Below are 22,729 nucleotides of genomic sequence, written 5' to 3' on the forward strand. Positions count from 1 at the left end.
TCAATTTTGGTATTTATATTTGTTATTTTTGGATCGCAATGGAATCACAAAAAAGAGAGCGTTCGGCGAATTTTAATATTAATGAAGTTACTGTGTTAGTGAGTGGTAGATAAATTTTATTCAAACATGTCATAGAAAATAAAAAGACCGATGCAGCAACAAATAAAGATAAGGAGACTGCATGGAAGAAAATTGAGTTTCTTTTAACTCCAGTGGTATAACCAGTCCGCTCATTGAAAATCCTTTAATTTAAGTACGAGGGCATCAAAAAAACAATGAAGAAGAAGTCGTAAGAAGAAGTCTTCCCTGCAAAGGCAGGAGATGTACAAAACTGGAGCTGGGCCCTCAAATGCTCCTTCATTTAACGATGTAGAAGAAAAGGTGTTAGGCATTTGCTCCAACATTAGCATTCAACGTATCCTTAATTTAAATTTAATGAATAAAAACTGAAAGAAATAACACCTATGTTTTATTATCAAGTACTGGATGGTTTCTCTCTTTTCTCCTCAGCCTATAGCCGTCCACTACTGGACATAGAAGATCATGCCGCCAAGCAGGAGGGATGTCTTAGATACTTAGGTATATGTAGCATAGGTTACCTACTTATCATAAAATGCAAAACTATAATGTACCTTAATATTTTATTATGAAGGAAGTGCTACTACATTCCTGTTTTTTTTAAATTAATGCTTGAAAATAAATCAACTATAATGTTTGTAGTCTGGCGCCTTTCGGCGATGAAATTCTTTTGCATCCCACATGCTGTAATGATCAGGCCTTGTTTTGACGACTCTGACTTTCCTTTCAACAGGATTAATATATTCATTCATTACCTACTGCCTCTTTTTCGATCGCCAAATCATCAATATCATCGAAAATATCCATTGAAAAGACGATTATTCTCTGCGCTTGTATAGTTTAGAATTGGTATAAACACAAAAAAGAACTTACTTAATAACCTCAAATGTCAAATTATCAATCGAATAAGCACTATCTGGCGGCTCAAGCAGCAGATAGATTTATTCTCCAGTTAACTGAGTTATTGGACGAATAAGTTCTATCTGACGGTTGAAAAATTCAATATTTCGCTATCTGTCGAATAAACGCTATCTGGTTGTCTATCTGAGCATTGAAAAATTGGCCCTTAAACAAATAACCTCCCACTTCTCCGTAGAACGTAAAAGCTCTTTTTCGAATATGACGTACTTTATTTTAATTTTCGATAAAAACGATTACCAACAAACAAAAATGTTGATACTTCATTTGGAATTTTGTGTAGATAGGTACTTATATTTTTTATTTATTTGAAGAATTTTAACCTGTGAGCTCCCAAAAGCGCGATATCGCTCGAGAAACAACAGATCTTTACTGAGTCGGATTTCACGAGATTCAACCGACTAACTTCTCATTTTCCCTCCTTAGGCGACGCCGACATGGCTCTGAAGCAGGGCAGCGGCACCGGCAAAGTGCACTTCGGGGGCCTCGACGATGTCTCCCTCTATGGCACGCCGGTGGAGCCCGCGCCGCCCGCGTCCGACGCCAAGCAGGGCTTCCTGCGCAACCAGCTGCAGGCGCTGTTCCAGCCCACCGACAACAAGCTGGCCATGAAGCTGTTCGGCTCCAAGAAGGCGCTCATGAAGGAGAGGATCCGGCAGAAGGCGGCCGGCCACTGGGTCATACATCCGTGCAGTAGTTTCAGGTTGGTGTTGGCTTTTGTTTTTTTACGGTTATGGTCAGATTTTATCATTGAAGAATATAAGGTTAGGTAAGTTAAGGTATGCGGTGAAGATTACTTTCGAGTAAATAGACGACTTGTTTAGCCTTATTATTCTTTAATGGTGAAATTGGGCCTTCTATCATAATAATATAAATATTGGTTGCAAACGTCGATAGGGCTCCAAAAGTCCCAAGGACTTAGTAACAGATGTAACTTCAGTTTGTAATAAGTAAATAAACTTCCTTATAAGTACAAAGCACAATCATGTGTTTATGAAGTGACACAAATCTGCATACACTTTAATGATTTGTTTACTTTTCCTAACTGCCCGCAAAGTAATTATCCACCTACACATGGTCGGCTCATTAGCTCATTACAGAAACATTTTCAGGAATATCTATACAAACGTGACAAGAGCTTCTTTACCGTGCTTTAAAATAATATAAGATCTTTACCCGTCTAAATTAAGGCAACAATTTCAGGTCCCATATTGAAGAACAATCACAATCTGACTAATACCAAAAAAAATTACACCTTATTTCTGACTACCTTTTTCAATTTGTCCATATTTTTTTACTTCTCATACTACCTATAAATTTATAGCATATTCATATCCATCAGCTATTATGTAGATATTGGTCAGAACAAATCCTGCTGCATATGCATTATGTGCAGAGTGTACCTATACTGCAATAGTTTCAGATAGTGTATCAAAGATGAAGATTATATCGTCTATGATAGTTGACCCCGATACTGGCCTGTCCTATTTGCATAGCTTTCGAATATCAAATGACCGTAGAGCCTTTGATCACTCTAGTATACGCGTTAGTACTACAAGTCTATAACCTAAGTGAAACAGCAGAGAGGATTACGTATTTTGTATTCCTTTGAATAAGGACTTAAGGGCTTGTACTTGTACACAAAACTGCGACAGTAATCAAGCATTTGCCCTGAAAAACTGTCAAAACTGTCGCACATTTTTAAGATGTGACATCGCAGTTTTGTGTACAAGCCCTAATGCTAGTTGATATTAGATACATAATAGGTAATCTAATGCTGGTTACGAACCAGCTAAAGTAATAATATACTTATAATAAATCTAATTGATTTGTGGTCTTTTTAATGAAAATTAGAAGACTTGAAAAACGTAAATAGGATACCCTAACCAGCGAATAAATCAGCTTACTTTAACGTCTAAATTTTGATACCAAGCATACATGAGAATAAGATGGTCTGTTACATTATAATTTTTATGGCTTATATTAAATACTAATAAATATCATCGTCATCGTCATTCAGTTAACTGGGTCAGAATAATAATAAAGGTATTTTCAAATCGAATGTTATTCTGGAGGGAAGGAAGTCTCTGAGCAAAAAGGAAGAGAGAATTTAAAGAGCTATGTCTAAGCTAACAACCCTCTAGTGATTGGTTCATTTAGGGCCGATTTTTCAATGCTCAGATAGACAGACAGATAGCGTTTATTCGACAGATAGCGATATATTCAATTTTTCAATCGTCAGATAGAACTTATTCATCCAATAACTCAGTTACCTGGAGAATAAATCTATCTGCTGCTTGGGCCGCCAGATAGTGCTTATTCGATTGATAATTTGACATTGTTTGACATTTGAGGTTATTAAGAAAGTACTTTTTTGTGTTTATACTTATACCAATTCTAAACTATACGAGCGCAGAGAATAATCGTCATTTTCAATGGATATTTTCGATGATATGGCGATCGAAGAAGAGGCAGTAATGAACGAATATATTAATCCATTTGAAAGGAAAGTCACAGTCGTCAAAACGAGGCCTGATCATTATAGTATGGGGGATGCAAAAGAATTTCATCGCCGAAAGGCACTAGACTAGAAACATTATGTTGATTAATTTTCAATCATTAATTTTATAAAACAGGAATGTAGCAGCACTTCCTTCATAAAAAAAATATTAAGGTACCTACATATAGTTTTTCATTTTACGATAAGTAGGTAACTTATGCTATATAAAAGTATCTAAGACATCCCTCCGGCTTGGCGGGATGATCTTCAATGTCCAGTAGTGGACTGCTATAGGCTGAGGAGAAAAGAGAGAAACCATCCAGTACTTGATAATAAAACATAGGTGTTATAATTATTTCTTTCAGTTTTTATTTGTTAATTCTAAATTAAGGATATGTTGAATGGTAATGCTGGAGCAAATGCCTAACACCTTTTCTTCTACATCGATAAATGGAGGTGCATTTGAGGGCCCACCTCCAGTTTTGTACATCTCCTGCCTTTGCAGGGAAGACTTCTTCTTCATTGTTTTTTTGATGCCCTCGTACTTTAACTTAAGGGTTTTCCATGAGCGGACACATGTGGTTATACCACTGGAGTTAAAAGAAAACTCAATTTTCTTCCATGCAGTCTCCTTATCTTTATTTGTTGCAGCATCGGTCTTTTTATTTTCTATGACATGTTTGAATTTATCTACCAAACTCACTACACAGTAACTTCAGCATTATTAAAATTCGCTAAACGCTCTCTTTTTTGTGAAACCATTGTGATTCAAAAATAACAAATTTAAATACCAAAATCAAAACAACCAAACCAAACAGTCAGTGAGGCTTGTGGCTTGACAGTGATAGTTGACACTGACAATTGAAATAGTAGTCTGTCCTGCTTTAGCACTAGTGTCTGCCATGGAAGTAATAATACAACAGGAATGCGCACTGCACCAAAAAAACGAGCCGACAGAGATAGTCAGCACGGAGCCCTCCATCTCTTTCTATTTTTGGTGACCATAATTTTAGGTAATTCATGAGACATCACTTCTAATCTATCATGTCGCGAATAGGTGTCGATGGTCTCAAAGTCACCTATTATTCGAATAATTCGATTGCAATGTAGGTACGAATGTATTTTGGTGATATGAAAATTGAGTAAACAAATGGGGTGAAGGTAAAATTTGTATAGATGTGTTGTTGCAGCGCAAACTGCAATGTAATATAAATAACTGACAATGATAAAAAGTCTTAGCAAAACTCTTTATTGTCAGGACTTTATTGTCAGGACTTTATAGTTCGACTGTAACGATAATAAACACTTGCGATGAATCGGGATTTATCATCGGGTTTAAAATGATGAAAATTTGCGGGAATTACTTGGAACCACCTTTGCTATGTTTCTTCATTGGAAGGAAAGCTGAAATTTGGGAAAATATAATTTTAAGTAAATAAAATTAAGTTGGGTGTAGTGTTGACAAGAAAGTGTCAAAACAGGTTATAGTGCCACAAACTTATCTGTTCCGGTGACAGCTCAAGTAAATGTGTAATATTTCTTCATTTTATAAGATTTTAAGTTTGCCAGTAGTGGTAATTCGCTCTTGTGGTTTTAATAAACCCATCTAATCTATATCAATATATAATACATTAGTAAATAATGAGATATAGATCAATTTAGTTCGCTCTCACCGGAACAGATAAGTTTGTCGCACTGTAACATTAAACGCAACTATGTACCTAAAACGTGTTTACTCTGTGGGTGTTCCGTTTACATAGTCTAGTTGATGAAAATCATAAGATTTAAAAAAAAAATATCTGAACCTAAGTGCTTCCGCCGGTTTTAAGCTTGATAAATTATCTTATCATACTCATCTATCACCAAAAAAATCAACAGCTCATAACTTTACTTTACCAGCCTTATAAGATAAAAAACAGCCACAATAATACCTAATGATACTTAGGTATAAAATTAAACAAAAAGTTGAATGAAACAGGTCCTAATTAATGGAAAATGATTCAAAAGTACGAATGAATGGTCACCCTAACCATAACGTCTCTCACAACAGTATCAACGTCATCCGTCATCTTGACAACTTCGGTCTTGTCGTAAAGTATTTAGAAAAACTACCAATATTTTTTATGAAATTATTATTCATACAGATACCAAATATTTCATTAAAATTACATGTTTATAATGATTTATTATAAATTTGTTTTTGAAAATGATATGACATACAGTAGTCTATGAGTTAATTTAATATTTTTTTGCATAGCTCTCTTCGTACAAAATCTACTAAAGTTTACACAACTAAATCCTGGCAATTGTTAGAAAGAGAGGAAGGGCTCTGTGGTAACCCTCTCTATAGGCTCGCGGCCTCTTTCACTTCGAATATAAATCTTAAGGTGAATTCGTTAGTTCTATTTTTGTTTGCATCATTTTGGTGAGTTTCCAAAGGCGTTTCCAATTTAGGCGCATTCCTGTTGTTATATTACTTCCATGTATTTTTTTTTCCCTATTCTGTGTGTCAATGTCACATTGAAATTTATTCTCTTTGACACTTTGACTGTCACGCATGGAAGTAATAATACAACAGGAATGCGCACTGCACCGAAAAAACGAGCCGACAGAGATAGTCAGCACGGAGCCCTCCATCTCTTTCTATTTTTGGTGACCATAATTTTAGGTAATTCATGAGACATCACTTCTAATCTATCATGTTGCGAATAGGTGTCGATGATCTCAAAGTCACCTATTATTCGAATAATTCGATTGCAATGTAGGTACGAATGTATTTTGGTGATATGACAATTGAGTTAACAAATGGGGTGAAGGTAAAATTTGTATAGATGTGTTGTTGCAGCGCAAACTGCAATGTAATATTGATATGTTTTTTTTCCATATCAATTAGATATTCCCAAGGTTTAAACTAGCAACAACAATCTGTCTTTTTACCAAATTCTACTAAGATGAACTGGTTTTAATTAGAGAGTTAGGATTGACGTAATAAATAATAAGATGAGCGAAATCAAACAACACACATGTTTATAATAAGTATAATACAAGTAAATAAAATAAATTTGGGTGTAGTGTTGACAAGAAAGTGTCAAAACAGGTTAACATTAAACGCAACTATGTACCTAAAACGTGTTTACTCTGTGGGTGTTCCGTTTACATAGTCTAGTTGATGAAAATAATAAGATTTCAAAAAAAAAATCTCAACCTAAGTGCTTCCGCCGGTTTTAGGCTTGATAAATTATCTTATAATACTCATATCTATCACCAAAAAAATCAACAGCTCATAACTCTTTACCAACCTTATAAGATAACAGCCACAATAATACCTAATGATACTTAGGTATAAAATAAAATAAAATAAAAAGTTGAATGAAGAGAGTCCTAATTAATGGAAAATGATTCAAAAGTACGAATGAATGGTCACCCTAACCATAACGTCTCTCACAACAGTATAAACGTCATCCGTCATCTTGACAACTTCGGTCTTGTCGTAAAGTATTTAGAAAAACTACCAATATTTTTTATGAAATTATTATTCATACCAATACCAAATATTTCATTAAAATTACATGTTTATAATGATTTATAACAAATTTGTTTTTGAAAATGATATGATATACAGTAGTCTATGAGTTAATTTAATATTTTTTTTGCATAGCTCTCTTCGTACAAAATCTACTAAAGTTTACACAACTAAATCCTGGCAATTGTTAGAAAGAGAGGAAGGGCTCTGTGGTAACCCTCTCTATCGGCTCGCGGCCTCTTTCACTTCAAATATAAATCTTAATGTGAATTGGTTAGGTCTATTTTTGTTTGCATCATTTTGGTGAGTGCGCATTCCTGTTGTATTATTACTTCCATGGTGTCTGCGCATGCTGCGCATATACTTGTTTCATCTCTCCTGAGTTCAAATCATGGAAGTAATAATACAACAGGAATGCGCACTCACCAAAATGATGCAAACAAAAATAGACCTAACGAATTCACCTTAAGATTTATATTTGAAGTGAAAGAGGCCGCGAGCCGATAGAGAGGGTTAAGACAGAGCCCTTCCTCTCTTTCTAACAATTGCCAGGATTTAGTTGTGTAAACTTTAGTAGATTTTGTACAAAGAGAGCTATGCAAAAAAAATATTAAATTAACTCATAGACTACTGTATATCATATCATTTTCAAAAACAAATTTATAATAAATCATTATAAACATGTAATTTTAATGAAATATTTGGTATTTGTTTGAATAATAATTTCATAAAAAATATTGGTAGTTTTTCTAAATACTTTACGACAAGACCGAAGTTGTCAAGATGACGGATGACGTTTTATACTGTTGTGTGAGACGTTATGGTTAGGGTGACCATTCATTCGTACTTTTGAATTACTTTCCATTAATTAGGACCTGTTTCATTCAACTTTTTGTTTTATTTTATACCTAAGTATCATTAGGTATTATTGTGGCTGTTATCTTATAAGGCTGGTACAGAGTTATGAGCTGTTGATTTTTTTGGTGATAGATATGAGTATTATAAGATAATTTATCAACATTAAAACCGGCGGAAGCACTTAGGCTGAGAAATCTTATGATTATCATCAACTAGACTATGTAAACGGAACACCCACAGAGTAAACACGTTTTAAACTTATCTGTTCCGGTGACAGCTCAAATAAATGTCTAATATTTCATAATTCTATAAGATTTTATGTTTGCTCGTATTGTTAATTCGCTTTTGCGGTGTTAATAAACCCATCTAATCTTTTATAATATACAATTCATTAGTAAGTAATGAGATATGGATCAATTTAGTTCGCTCACACCGGAACAGATAAGTTTGTGGCACTGTAGTTGCGTTTAATGTTAACCTGTTTTGACACTTTCTTGTCAACACTACACCCAACTTAATTTTATTTACTTAAAATTATATTTTCCCAAATTTCAGCTTTCCTTCCAATGAAGAAACATAACAAAGGTGGTTCCAAGTAATTCCCACAAATTTTCATCATTTTAAACCCGATGATAAATCCCGATTTATCGCAAGTGTTTATTATCGTTACAGTCGAACTATAAAATACATTCGTACCTACATTGCAATCGAATTATTCGAATAATAGGTGACTTTGAGACCATCGACAGTTATTCGCGACATGATAGATTAGAAGTGATGTCTCATGAATTACCTAAAATTATGGTCACCAAAAATAGAAAGAGATGGAGGGCTCCGTGCTGACTATCTCTGTCGGCTCGTTTTTTTGGTGCAGTGCGCATTCCTGTTGTATTATTACTTCCATGGTTCAAATAGAAAAATCGGTAAGATAGTTATCTATGGAATAAATCACAATTGAAAAATGGTTAAACAACTACCAGGCCGATAAACAGCCAAATAAAATTATTCGTTAGATAGTTATTTGACGTTTTATCCTGGCATTGAAAAACCGGCCCTATACCCTTTTTCACGAGGAAAGACATCTGACAGGACCCTTATTACATTCGAATAAGGGTAGTTATTGTTTGTATCACATGTCTTTCCCCGTGAAACAAGGTATAAGTGTTCATAAATCAGTCCTGAGGCACGAAGTTTCACTGAAGTACCTATAGCTAGTTGTCTTCCCAATATTATTAATATAGTAGCTTCAATTCATTAGAAGCGTAAAGTTTTTTTTAATAAAAGTACAGGATAAACAGTACTTACATCTTAAAGTACAGAAACAAAACTTCAATCTTATCAGCAAAATCTAGCAATTAGAATAAATGCAATATACCTACAATCATATTTATATATATGTTACTGTAAAAGCCCGAACAACGGTAAATCCTAGGATTTACCAATAAATCTTAGGATTTACCAACATGAGTTGGTAAATGTAAGGATTTGTGAAAATGGGTCATTTTTTTTGAGCTTTTACCATTAGAATTTGGTAAATGCTAGGTTTTACCACTGACACCTAGTAAAAGTTGGTTTTGGGAATAAAACAAAGATTAATTATTACCTATTCATTTATTTCAATCAAAAACTTAAATTTTTTTTTTTCAGAATTTATATTATTTTTTATGAACAGTCATTTTAAAACCTTTAAATCAACATAATTATCTTAACAATGTGTAATAATCATATATTTTTTCATTTTGTAATTATTATCCCCACGGGGCACGGGTCTCCTTCCAATGAAGGAAGGGTTTCGATCTAGTCCACCACGCTGGCCTAGTGCGGGTTGGTGGACCCCAACACAAGCAAGCTTGTGCTGAGCGAGTTGTCGGGAAAGTGGGCAACCCGACTGTCAGACGTTTTCAAGCCGCCCGAAGGCCTCTGACTAGGCTTAACGATTGCTGCCGAAGCAGCAACCGGGACCCACGGCTTACGATCACTGAAGCCCGCTCGACTACGGACGCTTTGTTCGACTACGGAGGTTATAAGTTATAACCTGGCTTTTTCAACATTTACCGTGCCTTAATGTAAATCCTAAGATTTACCAAGTGAATAGTGGTAAAAGTGCGAATCGCAAAATCTTTCGGGCTTTTACTATTAAGAGTTGGTAAATCTTAGGTTTTACGCGTAAATCTTAGGATTTACCGTTGTTCGGGCTTTTACAGTAACATATATACTTACAGAATTGGTAACTATGTAAGATCACCATAGTACACTTAAGCAGTACGAAAGTTTCAGCTAAAGTTTCAGCAGAACTAGCGTCTGAATGCATTCGGCCCTCAAACACATGAATGGAGCCGTTATACATTTTGCAACGGTCATTCCCACAGCTGAATGTTTCATGCCCAATATAATATTTATAAAATGCCCACTGCCTTTGTTCTCTTGTTTTCATACAGTTGCTAGTTGCGGTGAAATGTTTCAGTTGCCTTTAATTGACTTACATAAGTTTTGCTTTATAAATATGTAATACGAAATTCATTCATACATATGCCGCAAGCATGGATTGGTAATTTTGGGTGATACTATCGAAATTATTCTCCACCTATCAGTTAAGACGTGATGGGTCGTGAAAATGTCGATAGTATATTCATTGTCGTCTGTGCTGTTTATTCTTATGCTTGAGCCGTGCACTCGTTAGTGAGAAGCCAAGTTTCTGCATTAAATGATGTGCAATTGATTAATGAATGTAGTACATAGTTTATTGTAGGCAAAGAACTTACATAGCTACCTAATTGTGAGCAATGGTTTCTGGTTTAATTCGGAAAAGCATGGGAAAATGTAATACTATTTTTTTAATGACTTACAACCCACTTATGTATTATTTTAAGGGAGTACATTACTAAAAACGCCTTGTAAAAGTTTTAAATATGTTGTTTGACATGGGCCGTTAAAGTATCACATGTTATTCAGATTCTAAAAGAAAGTATTTTCTATAGTACATAATAACAAGAACCAATTTACTTTCCCAAGAAACTACTTCTATACCACGTAACAAAGCCCCATTGAACTTTTATGCCACACGTATCTTGTTGCAAACAAACCATAATAGAAAATGAACTTTCCATCGAAGCCTCTATTTGTTCAGGAGCGAGCGCTAGGAGTAGGGAGGAGTTTCAGTTTCGGCCCTCCCTTTTCGTCCATACACGAGCCAATTTTAGCGCCAAAACGCGACCAAAGTCACGTGGCCGATTAATTTATCCTAACTAATATTATAAATGCAAAAGTAACTGTGTCTGTATGTCTGTCTGTCTGACTGTTACTCTTTCACGCTAAAACTACTGAACAGATTTGAATGAAATTTGGTATACATAAATGGTATAGACCCTGAAAGAACACAAGCTACTTTTTATCCCGGAATTCCCACGGGAAAACTTTTTAAGGCGAAGCGAAGCTCGCGGGAACAGCTAGTAATATTATATAATAATTATTAATAATGTGAAATTGTGAATAATGTGACGTAATTGTGGCATGGTGTCAACAGTGATTTAACATAATATTTATTGTAAGTGCAATCAAGTACTTCGGTCATACATTTTCAGCTTAGTATAAATATACTATTAGTTATGTAACATTAGTTAGACCCGGAAATACAGTGCGTATAGGGAGTTACAGCTCGTCATTCTGAGCAACTGAGCGGTATGGTGTCCAATATTTTACAATGCGTAGTCGCATTTATAAGTTTGAGGATTGAACTTTATCTAGACCAGCGTTACCAAAAAACATACAGAATATTTAGTGTTCATTTCTTTCGGCTTCATATAGCTCAGATCCTAAAATTTACCTTTAGCAACTGCTACCACATGCCATGTTCTATGTTTTACTTAGTTAATTTATTACGTAGATACATACATGAGAATTTAATTAAGTAACTATACCTTGTTTCACGGGGAAAGACATCTGACAGGACCCTTATTACATTCGAATAAGGGAAGTTTTTGTTTGTATCAGCTGTCTTTCCTCGTGAAAAAAGGTATATAATCATTTACTTTGGAGTTGCTTTAGCCGAAATTATTAGCGACGTACAGCTGACATCTCTACAAGCTCGAGTCTAGACCGCAAGGAGGTTCTAGGGTCACGTATGTAGGTATTTTATATGTAGTGTGGAAGTTTAAACTCCATGTTTTGAAACAAGCACTGCTACTAACAAATAACATTGTAATCATAACAGTAACCTCTTTTAAGGAAGCGCGGTGTATAAACCAGGCTTGGCAGAAAGCACAAAGAGCAGAGTTTTGTCATAATTTCTCAATAACTTTATAATTTTTGTATGTTTAACTAACTAGATACTAAACTACTAAATTAATTTTAAATCAACTGTTAAAAAGGAGAGCGTCGTACAATACAAAAAATACGCTTGGCTTCGCCGCAGGAATAAAAATGGGGGTTTATTTTCGGAGAATAATGCACGCATACTCACAAAATAACGAGGTTATTCATAATTATTTTGATCTCCGAACGGATTAGTTTATTACCACTCAATTTCCGTGCTCATTTCGTCTCATATTTTTTATTGTAGTTATCGTATTACGATAACATAGCTCGGGCTAATAATGTTTCATTGCATTAATGGCCTGTCCGCCCATTGTATATGAAGTAAATTCTTCATAAGTGTATTGTGTCATGTCCTACAGTGTGTCCAGTGTCATTTGTTTGGTTTACAATACACCCGGACCTAGCGTTGGACCCTATTAACTGTTTGTATGTGTTGTAACCAAGTTAAACAATACCTATTATAAACGTAGGTATATACTTATTAGTTTTTGAGATATCCTTTATGGGAAAAAGGACTATAAAACATTTCGGTTTTTATTTGTATGTACCTATTTATAACTACATCTGTCCAGTAAAAGGTTGAAATTATGTTAAAATCTTTCCTGTAGGCTTGTAATATAAATTATATAATGAAGAAATGTTCTAGAAAAGTTTTTTGCTACTCTTCTTGTTTCAGTCCTGTTATTCCCATGTAGAACTGAGGGCTACAGATTTTCTTCTCACGCTTCCCTAGCTTGCCTCCTTCACTTGTTTCCACGAGATCTAGTATCAGTCTATAATAAAATAGGTCCAAGTTGAAGGTCCAGCGAGTCTCGCACCGTATTCGTTCGATTACTTTGCTCAACGAAGCATGGTTCAGCTCTAGTGTGATCAACAATTATGTTGAGTGTGCCCACGCGGGGACTCGTCACCTATTTAACGTCAATTGTATGAACTTATATGACTTGGGCCTGCATGCGCATACTGTTTAGTTATTTAGTTTAGCAACGGTATTGACTTAATACCTAATTTTATAATGGATTCCCCTCAAGTGACGTCAATCTGGGCAGTGAGTGACTACCACAAGTGACTACTGTCATTTTTTTGACCGGCTAACTCTTTCACCACGGTGAAAAACCTAGCTATAGGTAGTGTTTGTCACCAAAGCATGATGACCTCTGTTGTATCTTTAGATAGATTAGATATAGAGATTTAATATAAAAGAAAACCTAATCATGTTGTATTTAACTGAGCTGTGCTTACTCAAAGCATTCAATAAACGCTACAAAGTGTGCAGGCGATCACTTGCAGGCTCGTAAACAGAGTTCGCTTAAATAAATCAATCCCATTCGTCTTCCATTTAAATGCTAAATGCAGCTTTAAAAGTATTCTCTAGCTGTTTCAGCAATTTCCTGAAGTTTACTTAACGTAAGATATATACAAAATGTTACGGTCTGAAAATATGCAATAACTAAGTTACATTACGAATACGTATAACATACAAATCAGTTTTTACCAATCCAAGTACTTTTTTTAATGGAGCGTGTGCGAATTTAAATTGGTTAAGGTTGTAAGTGTAGACTGTCACAAGCGAGATATTCGTCTAGTAATGGACGATTTCTGGGGACATGCAGGACTGACAGATTTGATAGTTTGGCGAAAACTATAAAAGTTTACGTTTTCTCGCATACTAAGTGGCGCCTCTACCGGAAACTATCATGAAACTTTTGACAGGTACTGTATGCAGATGACAGGAGAAAACGTAGACTCTTTTAGTTTTTAAAAATAGCAAATCCCGTACCGGCCGAAGAGGCCCTGATGTGATGCCACCTGTAACTATCACCTGGCCCTGTAGCACAGGGTGCTATTAAGACGTGATAAGAGTTCTCCGTCGCGCTCGCTCTTGAGGCTGCGCGATGTGAGTGAGCGCGATGCAAAACTCTTGTGACGTCTTAAATACGGCCTGTACTAGCCCTTCTGGAACGCGTAGTCGGAAGAGCGGCTGACCCATTTATAATGAATACAGTTAAGATAATTAGTTACATACATAATATAGAATCTGCATTGCTTCACCGCAAGATACACGTTTCAATCTTCATATTACAAGAGCTTCTAGCAATAGAACGTACCGCACGCGCCAAAGCGTCCGTCGCCCAGTTATTGCAATACAATAGCTACGGAACCGTTACCTAATGGATGCCACTCTGTGTCTCCGCTCTCTCACTGTATTGTTACGTAGTTGAAGCACTAGGCAAATGCACATTTGTAGTATGTATAGTTGAAGCCACATAATCTTAGGCCTTTTGAAAGGAAACGATTTTGTGGAGTTCTTTTAAGTTAGGTGTTTTTTCGCATCTCAAGATCAATCATTACCAGATATCTATCTAACTCAAACGTTTTACTGCTTCCGCTTTCTTTATTGTTGACAAGCTTTTCCGGCGAGCGTTTCCCGTGGGTATCTTGCCGCTGATTTAATTAGTATTATTTTTTATTTTCTTATTTAATTACTTACTTGTCTCACTATACGTAGGTATCTACTAAGGGCTGATTTTTCAATGGGCAGATAAACGTTATCTGAGGAATAATTTTTATGCTGTCACATCTGAATATTTGTATTAGACAGTGACAGCAACAATTTTATTCCTCATACAATGTCACATCTGAATATTTGTATTAGACAGTGACAGCAACAATTTTATTCCTTAGACAACGTTTATCTGACCATTGAAAAATCAGCCCTAAAGCAGTTATACGTTATACCCGCCAGGTAAAGTCAGGCAGATCTGTCGGGGAGATCTGTGATCTGTGAGTATATGGCTAAGTTAAGCCTACATTTAAAGCTCTTGTCTCCAATTATTCCTTTCTATATTGAATACAACAATACGACATTGACTTCCCGCACCTGTATTGTACTGTAACAATGCTACTGTAACTGTCGACCTGGCTCAAGCAGAATGTATATTGTAGCGTTCAATGCCTATAGGTACATTCTAAATACTGTCATATTCCTAAGTGAGAAACATTCCTATAGCAATAACCTTTACACATTAATAAGTATATAGCTTATAAAGAACAGTAGGCGATTGTTTAAAACTATGATAATATGATATGCTTATGCCAATATTGTTTTAGCAAAGTAATTTATTGTAACAATCATTTTTTTACATACACATAATAATTAGATAAGTAGCATTTTCATAGCACTCAAAATATAATTATAGCATGTCACTTTTATAATAGATATCAATTATTGATAAGTAATAGGTACTTGCAGCACATCTTATACCTACCTTATACTTAATGCTCATTCATACATATTATGTGATTGTAACAATAACAAAGGGTTGTTTGAAGCTGTATGAACTGTGAGCAATTAGCTGATTGCAAGTCAAACAAAGATTCAATCATGTCTCAGATCAGGTGTCGGTGTTTACGTAATATCCGATATATTATCACACCTTGTTAGGTATTTATTTTATGTTAATTCCAGCTTGTAATGCATTTCACAAGTTTGGTATTTGCTATTTTGCGGTTCTCATCACTCGTGTGTAGTCGCATTAAATTTTAAGACATTATTACTCAGGGTGTTGCAAAAAAGGTCACTTAGCCGAAAAGGGGTGAATCATGAAAAAATAAATACTTGCACGAAGTGTTACTTGAGCGAGTAACTCACTGTATAATTGAACACAGAGTGAGTGGCCACTCTACTCGGCCTATTCACACTATTCAGCCGGCGGCACCTTACTAGAATCGGCAAATACATTCGCTTTATACAAAGGATTGCCTACCTACAATACATCTATGTAGTATGTAGGTTGATCCACTTTTTCAGGAACTCTTTGCTTTATTTTGGTCATCCATTTTATTCATTCATTTGTTTGTTAGGTCCTTTTTTCATCAATGTGTTGGTTAGGTCTAATACTAGCAGGATTTTTATTAGTCCAGATACCTGGGCTTTGATGTTTTTAGCCTTTTGACCAGTAGCTACTGTTTCAATTAGGAGGAAGTACATACTGCCTGCAAATACACCAGAAACTCATTTGTCGAAATCAATACAGGTACTTAATACCTGCCTATTTAAAGTACGAAACGGCCGACTTGATTAAATATAGCGATTCTGTGTGATAATACCAGTTAGTCATTATCATAACAGCTAATTACTCCAACACAAAGCGCCAATACTCATCAATTTCGGCATAAACTGGTCAAGCCAACTAGAACCATAATTATTCTGATTTATGGTTTAAAATACGATTGTCAGCACAAGTGCGTTACATGCTGAGTCATGAAACTGAAAGCCCGTGTTTTTGTTCTGCGCCAGATTAATCATCGGCCATCGTGTGTAGGTGGATAAGTTTGTACAAATTTTAGTTAGGTTTACTACAGTAGGGTAATAATTATGATATAGGTAATATTAATAGTGTGATAAAATTGTTGCAACATGCTTGTATTCCTGAAATAATTTATCGGATGAAACAGGGTGATCAGAAATATGAGGACGAATGCGTCTGGCCCAAAAAATACCTTCTATCTAGATACCTCTATCATCACCCCGTAACGTTTTGAGGAGTCTATTGTACTAAATTTTTATTTTATTTTTATTTATTCGGGTTGACAAACAGTTGTACATTGTAATAATTATAAATAAATATCGGTAAATCTTAAGATATAAATGTACAGCCCACAACGTCATCCACAGAATATTTACTTAATTACCTAGTTGGGAGTTAACAAACTTATAAAACTAAAACATCTAAAGAAATTAAATTATTCCTAGAACTTAAAAAGACATGCAAAATATGCATGCATAATAATGTGTATTTAGAGAGGACAAATAAATAAATAAATAATTTAAAAAAAACAAGCGGGTATAGCTAAGGAATACATATGAGATATAAATCTATAGGTACCTAAATAAGTTAAATTAATATGCATGTATGCAAGTAATTAATCAAATTAAATTAAATAAAAAGTAATTCTAATTACTACAAGACAAATTGCTGATAATATTCTTTTTGAATGTTGATGGAGGCTGGTGAAATATGTCAATTTCGTTAAAAAATTTATTGTACGTATCGACCATGAGATGGAAAGGTGCGCGCTTGCCTGCATTAGTCTTACTAGAAGTTGTGGAGAACAGTTGGTAAGCGCGGACCTCCCGACGGTGGACTTGTGGTGGACGGTGGTGTGGTGGTAAATGTGCTATACACGGTGTTGCAAAAAGGGTATACTAAGCTAAGCCGGAAAGGGGTCATTCTGAACTACTTTTGATCTCCGAGTTTTGAAAATTTACGAAAAAAAATCTTATCCATATCAATTTTGTTGCTCACGTAACTTTTTACTACGAAGAACACCATTTATTTCGCGATTTTCAAAACTCGTTAAGCAAAAGTTGTTTAGAATGACCTCCTGAGTCACTTTAAATAACTCAAAAGTATATACTTAGGTCTATATACCTACATACATTATATACTACTGGGCAGCCCACGTAGCGGACGGACGGCCTCTTATCAACCACTTCCAATAACAACGGTCCGTACGGCCATGTTTCATAAACATTCACTACAGTAACTACAGTACAGTGGGAAGACGATAAAAAAATAAGTTTATTGTAGGTACCTAAGTACTTTTGGTAATATTCTTGATTTCTGCGTCAATAAAGCCACATGTCTACGGTATTATGTGAATTGAGATTAGCAAAATAAGTTACTGTTTATTAAATATCTTAAAGTAAAAGTAACGCTTTTCTTTTCTCTAGCTTCGCTTAGTTTTATATTCCGGCATGATTCAAAAACTACAAATCTAAATTTTCTTTGATTACGTCATTAACGTTATAGTATTACCCTAAATAAGAAAGTATAAATTTAAATCGAATATTGAATCCCAGTCGGGGCTGAATCTCTAATATCCGGAGTTTAACTAAATTCAGTTAAAACCTTATCTTTACCTATTACACGTACCGGGATCTAGAAACCTTATTTACAACTCTGTACCTTAAGAGTAAGTGTTAAGGTACATTTTCAGACCGTAGTGAGAGGAGGGTAGCCTTATTTCCTGAATAATAATTTATAGAGGAATTTGACGAAGTAATTTAACTTCTTCTGCCCGTCGATTCTGTACACTTTTTCTCGGGAAGAAACCTTATTGTAATTTTTATTCAACGAAAAATATTTAAATACGAGGGTTGAAAAGATGCGCCACAGATTTGACCGATCAAATAAAAAAATGTGGCTTACTTAGTATGAAATACCTAGGTATACGATTAAACGCTTCAAAAATAAGCAATTCCACTAATTATTTTAGATGTTACCAAACAACTAACAGTAGAATATAACGCGTTAATTTTAATAATTTCATAACCTGCAGCAGTCCGCCGCGGGGTGTAATATGAAACCGCATCGTTAGTCCGTCCGTGGCCGGGGGGTCACTCTATATGACGAAAAAGTAAGTTTTGGAGCGGTCCTACGCGAGCTTCGACTCTATCTCGTTGTATTAAACGTGCCAGTTGCACGACAGCTCCCGTTCGTTAGTATAGAGTAACCCCCTGGGCCGTGGCGACCCGCATATTCCCGCAGCGGCCGTGAATTTACGGGGAACACGCCGCGCATGTATTGAATTTTTGCAATTTCGTTTCTAACGCTGTATATTCTAGTTCGAAATGGGGGTTATTTAATTAACAAAATAACAATATATTTTCGGCCGCGGCAAACTTAACTTTGTCTGAATCCTGTCGTAGGTCTCTGTATTATGTCATCGTATGAGGTTTCTGGGTCTCTAGAAGTATGTACCTACCATAGATATGTAAGTGTCCGGCAATAGTTGGCTTCACCTCTAGCCCTCAGTAAGGCGAGCTTAGACAGATAGCCGGTAGTGGCTTGGTGAGGGAAGCCGAGGATAGAGTGTGATGCTCTCCTTTACAGAGGCATATTTTTAGTAGTTGGCGATTACGGGGTGATGATAGAGGTATCTAGATAGAAGGTATTTCTTGGGCCAAAAAGCCTATGTCCTGGTCAAAGAGTGGATGACTCGCGAAAGATACCTAATGATAAGAGAATTAATCAGTAATATTGTAATAACATTAGTAGGCGTACGTTGAATATTATTCAACTATCGAACAAGTAATAAAAGTTATTATTTTGTTCGGGTTCTCACAAAGAGCTATGGGCTTCGGGCGAAGTATAAAGATAAACATTATATCTGTTGTTTTGTTAGACATCTTTAATTAAAAGTTTTCTCTTGGCCGCCATTAAGCGATTGTTCGAGCTACGACAGAGGGTCGAGATCTTATTAGTACAGATTGTAATAAAGACCGCTATGTACCTGCCCATACTTCACTAACATGGCTAAATTATTATTCAATATACTCTACACTACACACAAAAAAATATATTTGAAAACCAGTCCTGGCTATGTTCCTACGAAGTTTATTTAGAATTATTTTTCAAGTGCGATCTTTCAACTGCAATAAGCAAGTGGTCTATAAAATAACAAATAATAAGCTTGTACATAAAATAGTTGTGGTAAATGTTTGTGGTAACGTGAAAGCATTATCGCTTCATTTGTTTTGAATAACCTCCCGTACCCAATTTTACTAATGAAGTTACTCAAACAGGACGTTTACCGAAGCGTATAGTTTCAGACCATTCAGGAGTTGACCTATATTGACTTTATGGAATATTAAATAGAATGGATGTTTATCAAGTAAACTAGTTGAGAAAATTTAGCAAAATGGAAATTTTCCACCGCTCTCCATTTTATGCCTAGCTATATTATTATTATAATGATAGTTATTTGACTATCAAAGTAAATTTTTGCATTAATGATAAGAACAGATGCAAACACAATAAATCGATTTTTTATCACGCTTCCATTATCATACTTAACCCCTTATTGTAACTACCAATCACGACACTCAAGAAGAAGAATAACCAGCTATTGCTTTTGATGACTACATCGACAGACACAAACGAAAGTTACAGATAAACAAGTTAAACTTAGAATACCCATTTTTTCAGACCAGCAGCACAGAACAGATCTGAAGTAGGTCAGTAGGAGTAACAAATAGCAAGTTGGTCGTACCCTGCGTACCTTATGCAAATAGCTACTTTGTACTTTGGGTCCCACGCCGCGGCTCGCACCTGCTCGTATACAAATAATAGATTCCTCCTGAATTAAAATAGTTGAGGGTGAAGGCGCTATTTCACCTCCAGTAACAGTTTGGAATTGAAAAATCTGTTATCGAATATAATACATACATGTATACAATCGCGAGCAATGAAAAATTTCCATTGACATAGTACATATTGTTACCAGAGGAATAGTACAACGCGGACTTGGGATTGGTGGACTGGAGGTGTTCTTTATAAAGCATTTTTTATTGTTGGTCATACCTAGATAAATAAGTCACAAACTAGCAATAAGTGAACCTTTTCAATGTTCACTCAAGCTAATGACTCATTCACTTTTGATAATTCGCTCAAAGGCACTTTTAAACTAAAGCAGACAGGTTAATTTGACTAAAAAGCGTAGCGTTTTCAGAAATATTATTAATTTATCCAATTAAAAAGTATTTAGAACGCTGCCCGAGGTAATCCACTTTCAGGAAGCCACTTTCAGTTGCAGATCCTGTTTTTGTGAAATTGTGAATAACACCTAGGATGCTTTCCCAGTAGGCAAACTGTTCTGGCAACCGGCAAAACGACTGACTGTCGGTTTATTTATTTAATCTTTATTGCACAAATATAAAAATAAGTGTACAAAGGGTGGACTTAATGCTACAAGCATTTTCAACCTTTGTCAACCCACAGGAGGTGCAAGAAAATTGTAATATAATGTGTGCAAAAAGAATACAACAATTAGTACTTGTTCATAGTTTGCTAATTTTGTGGTTACTCAGTTTTCAGCATAGCGCACGTCAGCGATCAGTTTACCTACTGGGAACGCAACCAATGCGGTCTCAAGTTCACAGTTCGGTGTAAAAATAAAACAGTACTGTACCAACCATTCAAAGTCAATAAAGTTTTACCTACCGACATAACATAAACACTTGTACATGCGCAAACTATCACTACTAACGGGTGTGATAATGTGAGACTAGGTCAAAGGAAGTGGTTCGGTCGCCAACCAAGGCTGATATCCGACAATATGACGAATGTAGACCACCGTGCAAAACTTCACGGAAGGCCGGAGGCCGCCCGGTCACTGCCAAATCTGATGTGAACTCATGTGTTTGGCCTACTGTTTGTACTATCGAGGACGATGTGAACTAAATACTAAAAAAACATTCTCCATAGTAAAAAATGTGCGTGATCAACAAAAAATCTATGGAAAATGTATTTTTTTGCGAATTTTGGTATTTTGATTTAATTTTAGGGATTAGATATAACCTGCTGCACACGTAGGTTTCTGCTCAGTATACTCTTTTTGCAACACGCTGTATAATAATATTGTTTTTTTATACCTCGGTAGGGTATGTAATATGTATAGATAGATTCTTACATAGATATTATCTTACATAGGTACTTATGTAGGCATAGCGTTAGTCCGACTAACCTCGTTTTGATTGCGGAAAACTGGTGTGTTTATTTGTTTGGCTAAGTACTGTTATTTATGCTAATTAGCAGTCGATTACCCTGAAAATTTAAAGCTGGATAAACAAACTCTCGTACTTATACAGTCTACATAAACATACAATACACTATGAATACATGAGTGACAAGGAGGCGTAACATTCGTAATGAGAATTTATGTTTATTTGACCGATATAATGATAAATAATTTATCAAAAGTTCTTATTTACCATTTGAATATAAAATATGTTTTTCGACTTGCACTTGGCCGGTTTTCGTCTTCACAATCCTCTGCCGGATAAGCCTCTTAGTTATTTCGTCAGGCTGGATAATAACGCATACAACTATTGTGATTCAGTGTCGTTGCGCAGATATAATCTGACTTATCTCGGAATCTCGGAAGCTTAATTTTAAGTAAACGACCGAACTTGAGCTCTTTTAGCAGTAGAGAAAAGTGTTCTCAAGTAAGAAATGGGGTATTTAATATATTCATGTTCTATGTAAGTTCTGAGAAAATTAAGTGAGTATTAAATTGTTTGCTTAACTATAATTTTGTAAATAGAGCAAAGATTTAAATTTTAAATGCAGAGTTAGAAAACAATCAAAAAACCACTGGAGTGGGAATAGTCACCTGAATTTCAGACGGGACAGGCCTCGATTCCGCTAAGCTCGCTATAAGCTGAAAAATAGGGATGGGAAAACTAACGAGAGTGACAAAAAATCTAAGTGTGTAGTTTGGCTATAAAAATTTTACCTAAGTTTAGGAAAACCCTTTTACAATCTCTTTATTTAATAAAATAAATTCAATTTAACAACTTTAGACACTTTTCTATTTATAAAGGGGATGCAAACTATTTAAGTATATTTGTATATTATTGTAATCTGAATCTCATAATAGGAAGGAACTAAACTAAACCATTCTCACCTCATTATTTTATACTTTTTTTTTAATCTCCTTATTACGAGACTCGGGATAATCCTGATAATAAT

The 22,729-nt window shown here is 35.3% G+C and overlaps 1 protein-coding gene across 18 annotated transcripts in view; it reads left to right on the plus strand.

Annotated features, from left to right (window-relative positions):
• The window catches only part of LOC105380206 (potassium/sodium hyperpolarization-activated cyclic nucleotide-gated channel 2), a 202,113-nt gene that overhangs the window by 142,031 nt on the left and 37,353 nt on the right, over positions 1 to 22,729 (plus strand). For all 18 annotated transcript variants that reach the window (XM_038106280.2, XM_038106279.2, XM_038106281.2 and 15 more), the window contains one exon: positions 1,423 to 1,699. In XM_038106280.2, coding sequence (XP_037962208.1) covers positions 1,423 to 1,699 — 277 coding nt within the window. The remainder of the gene's footprint in view (positions 1 to 1,422; positions 1,700 to 22,729) is intronic.

The sequence above is a fragment of the Plutella xylostella genome, chromosome 19, assembly GCF_932276165.1.
Source record: "Plutella xylostella chromosome 19, ilPluXylo3.1, whole genome shotgun sequence".
In the NCBI taxonomy this organism is placed as follows: Eukaryota; Metazoa; Arthropoda; class Insecta; order Lepidoptera; family Plutellidae; genus Plutella; species Plutella xylostella.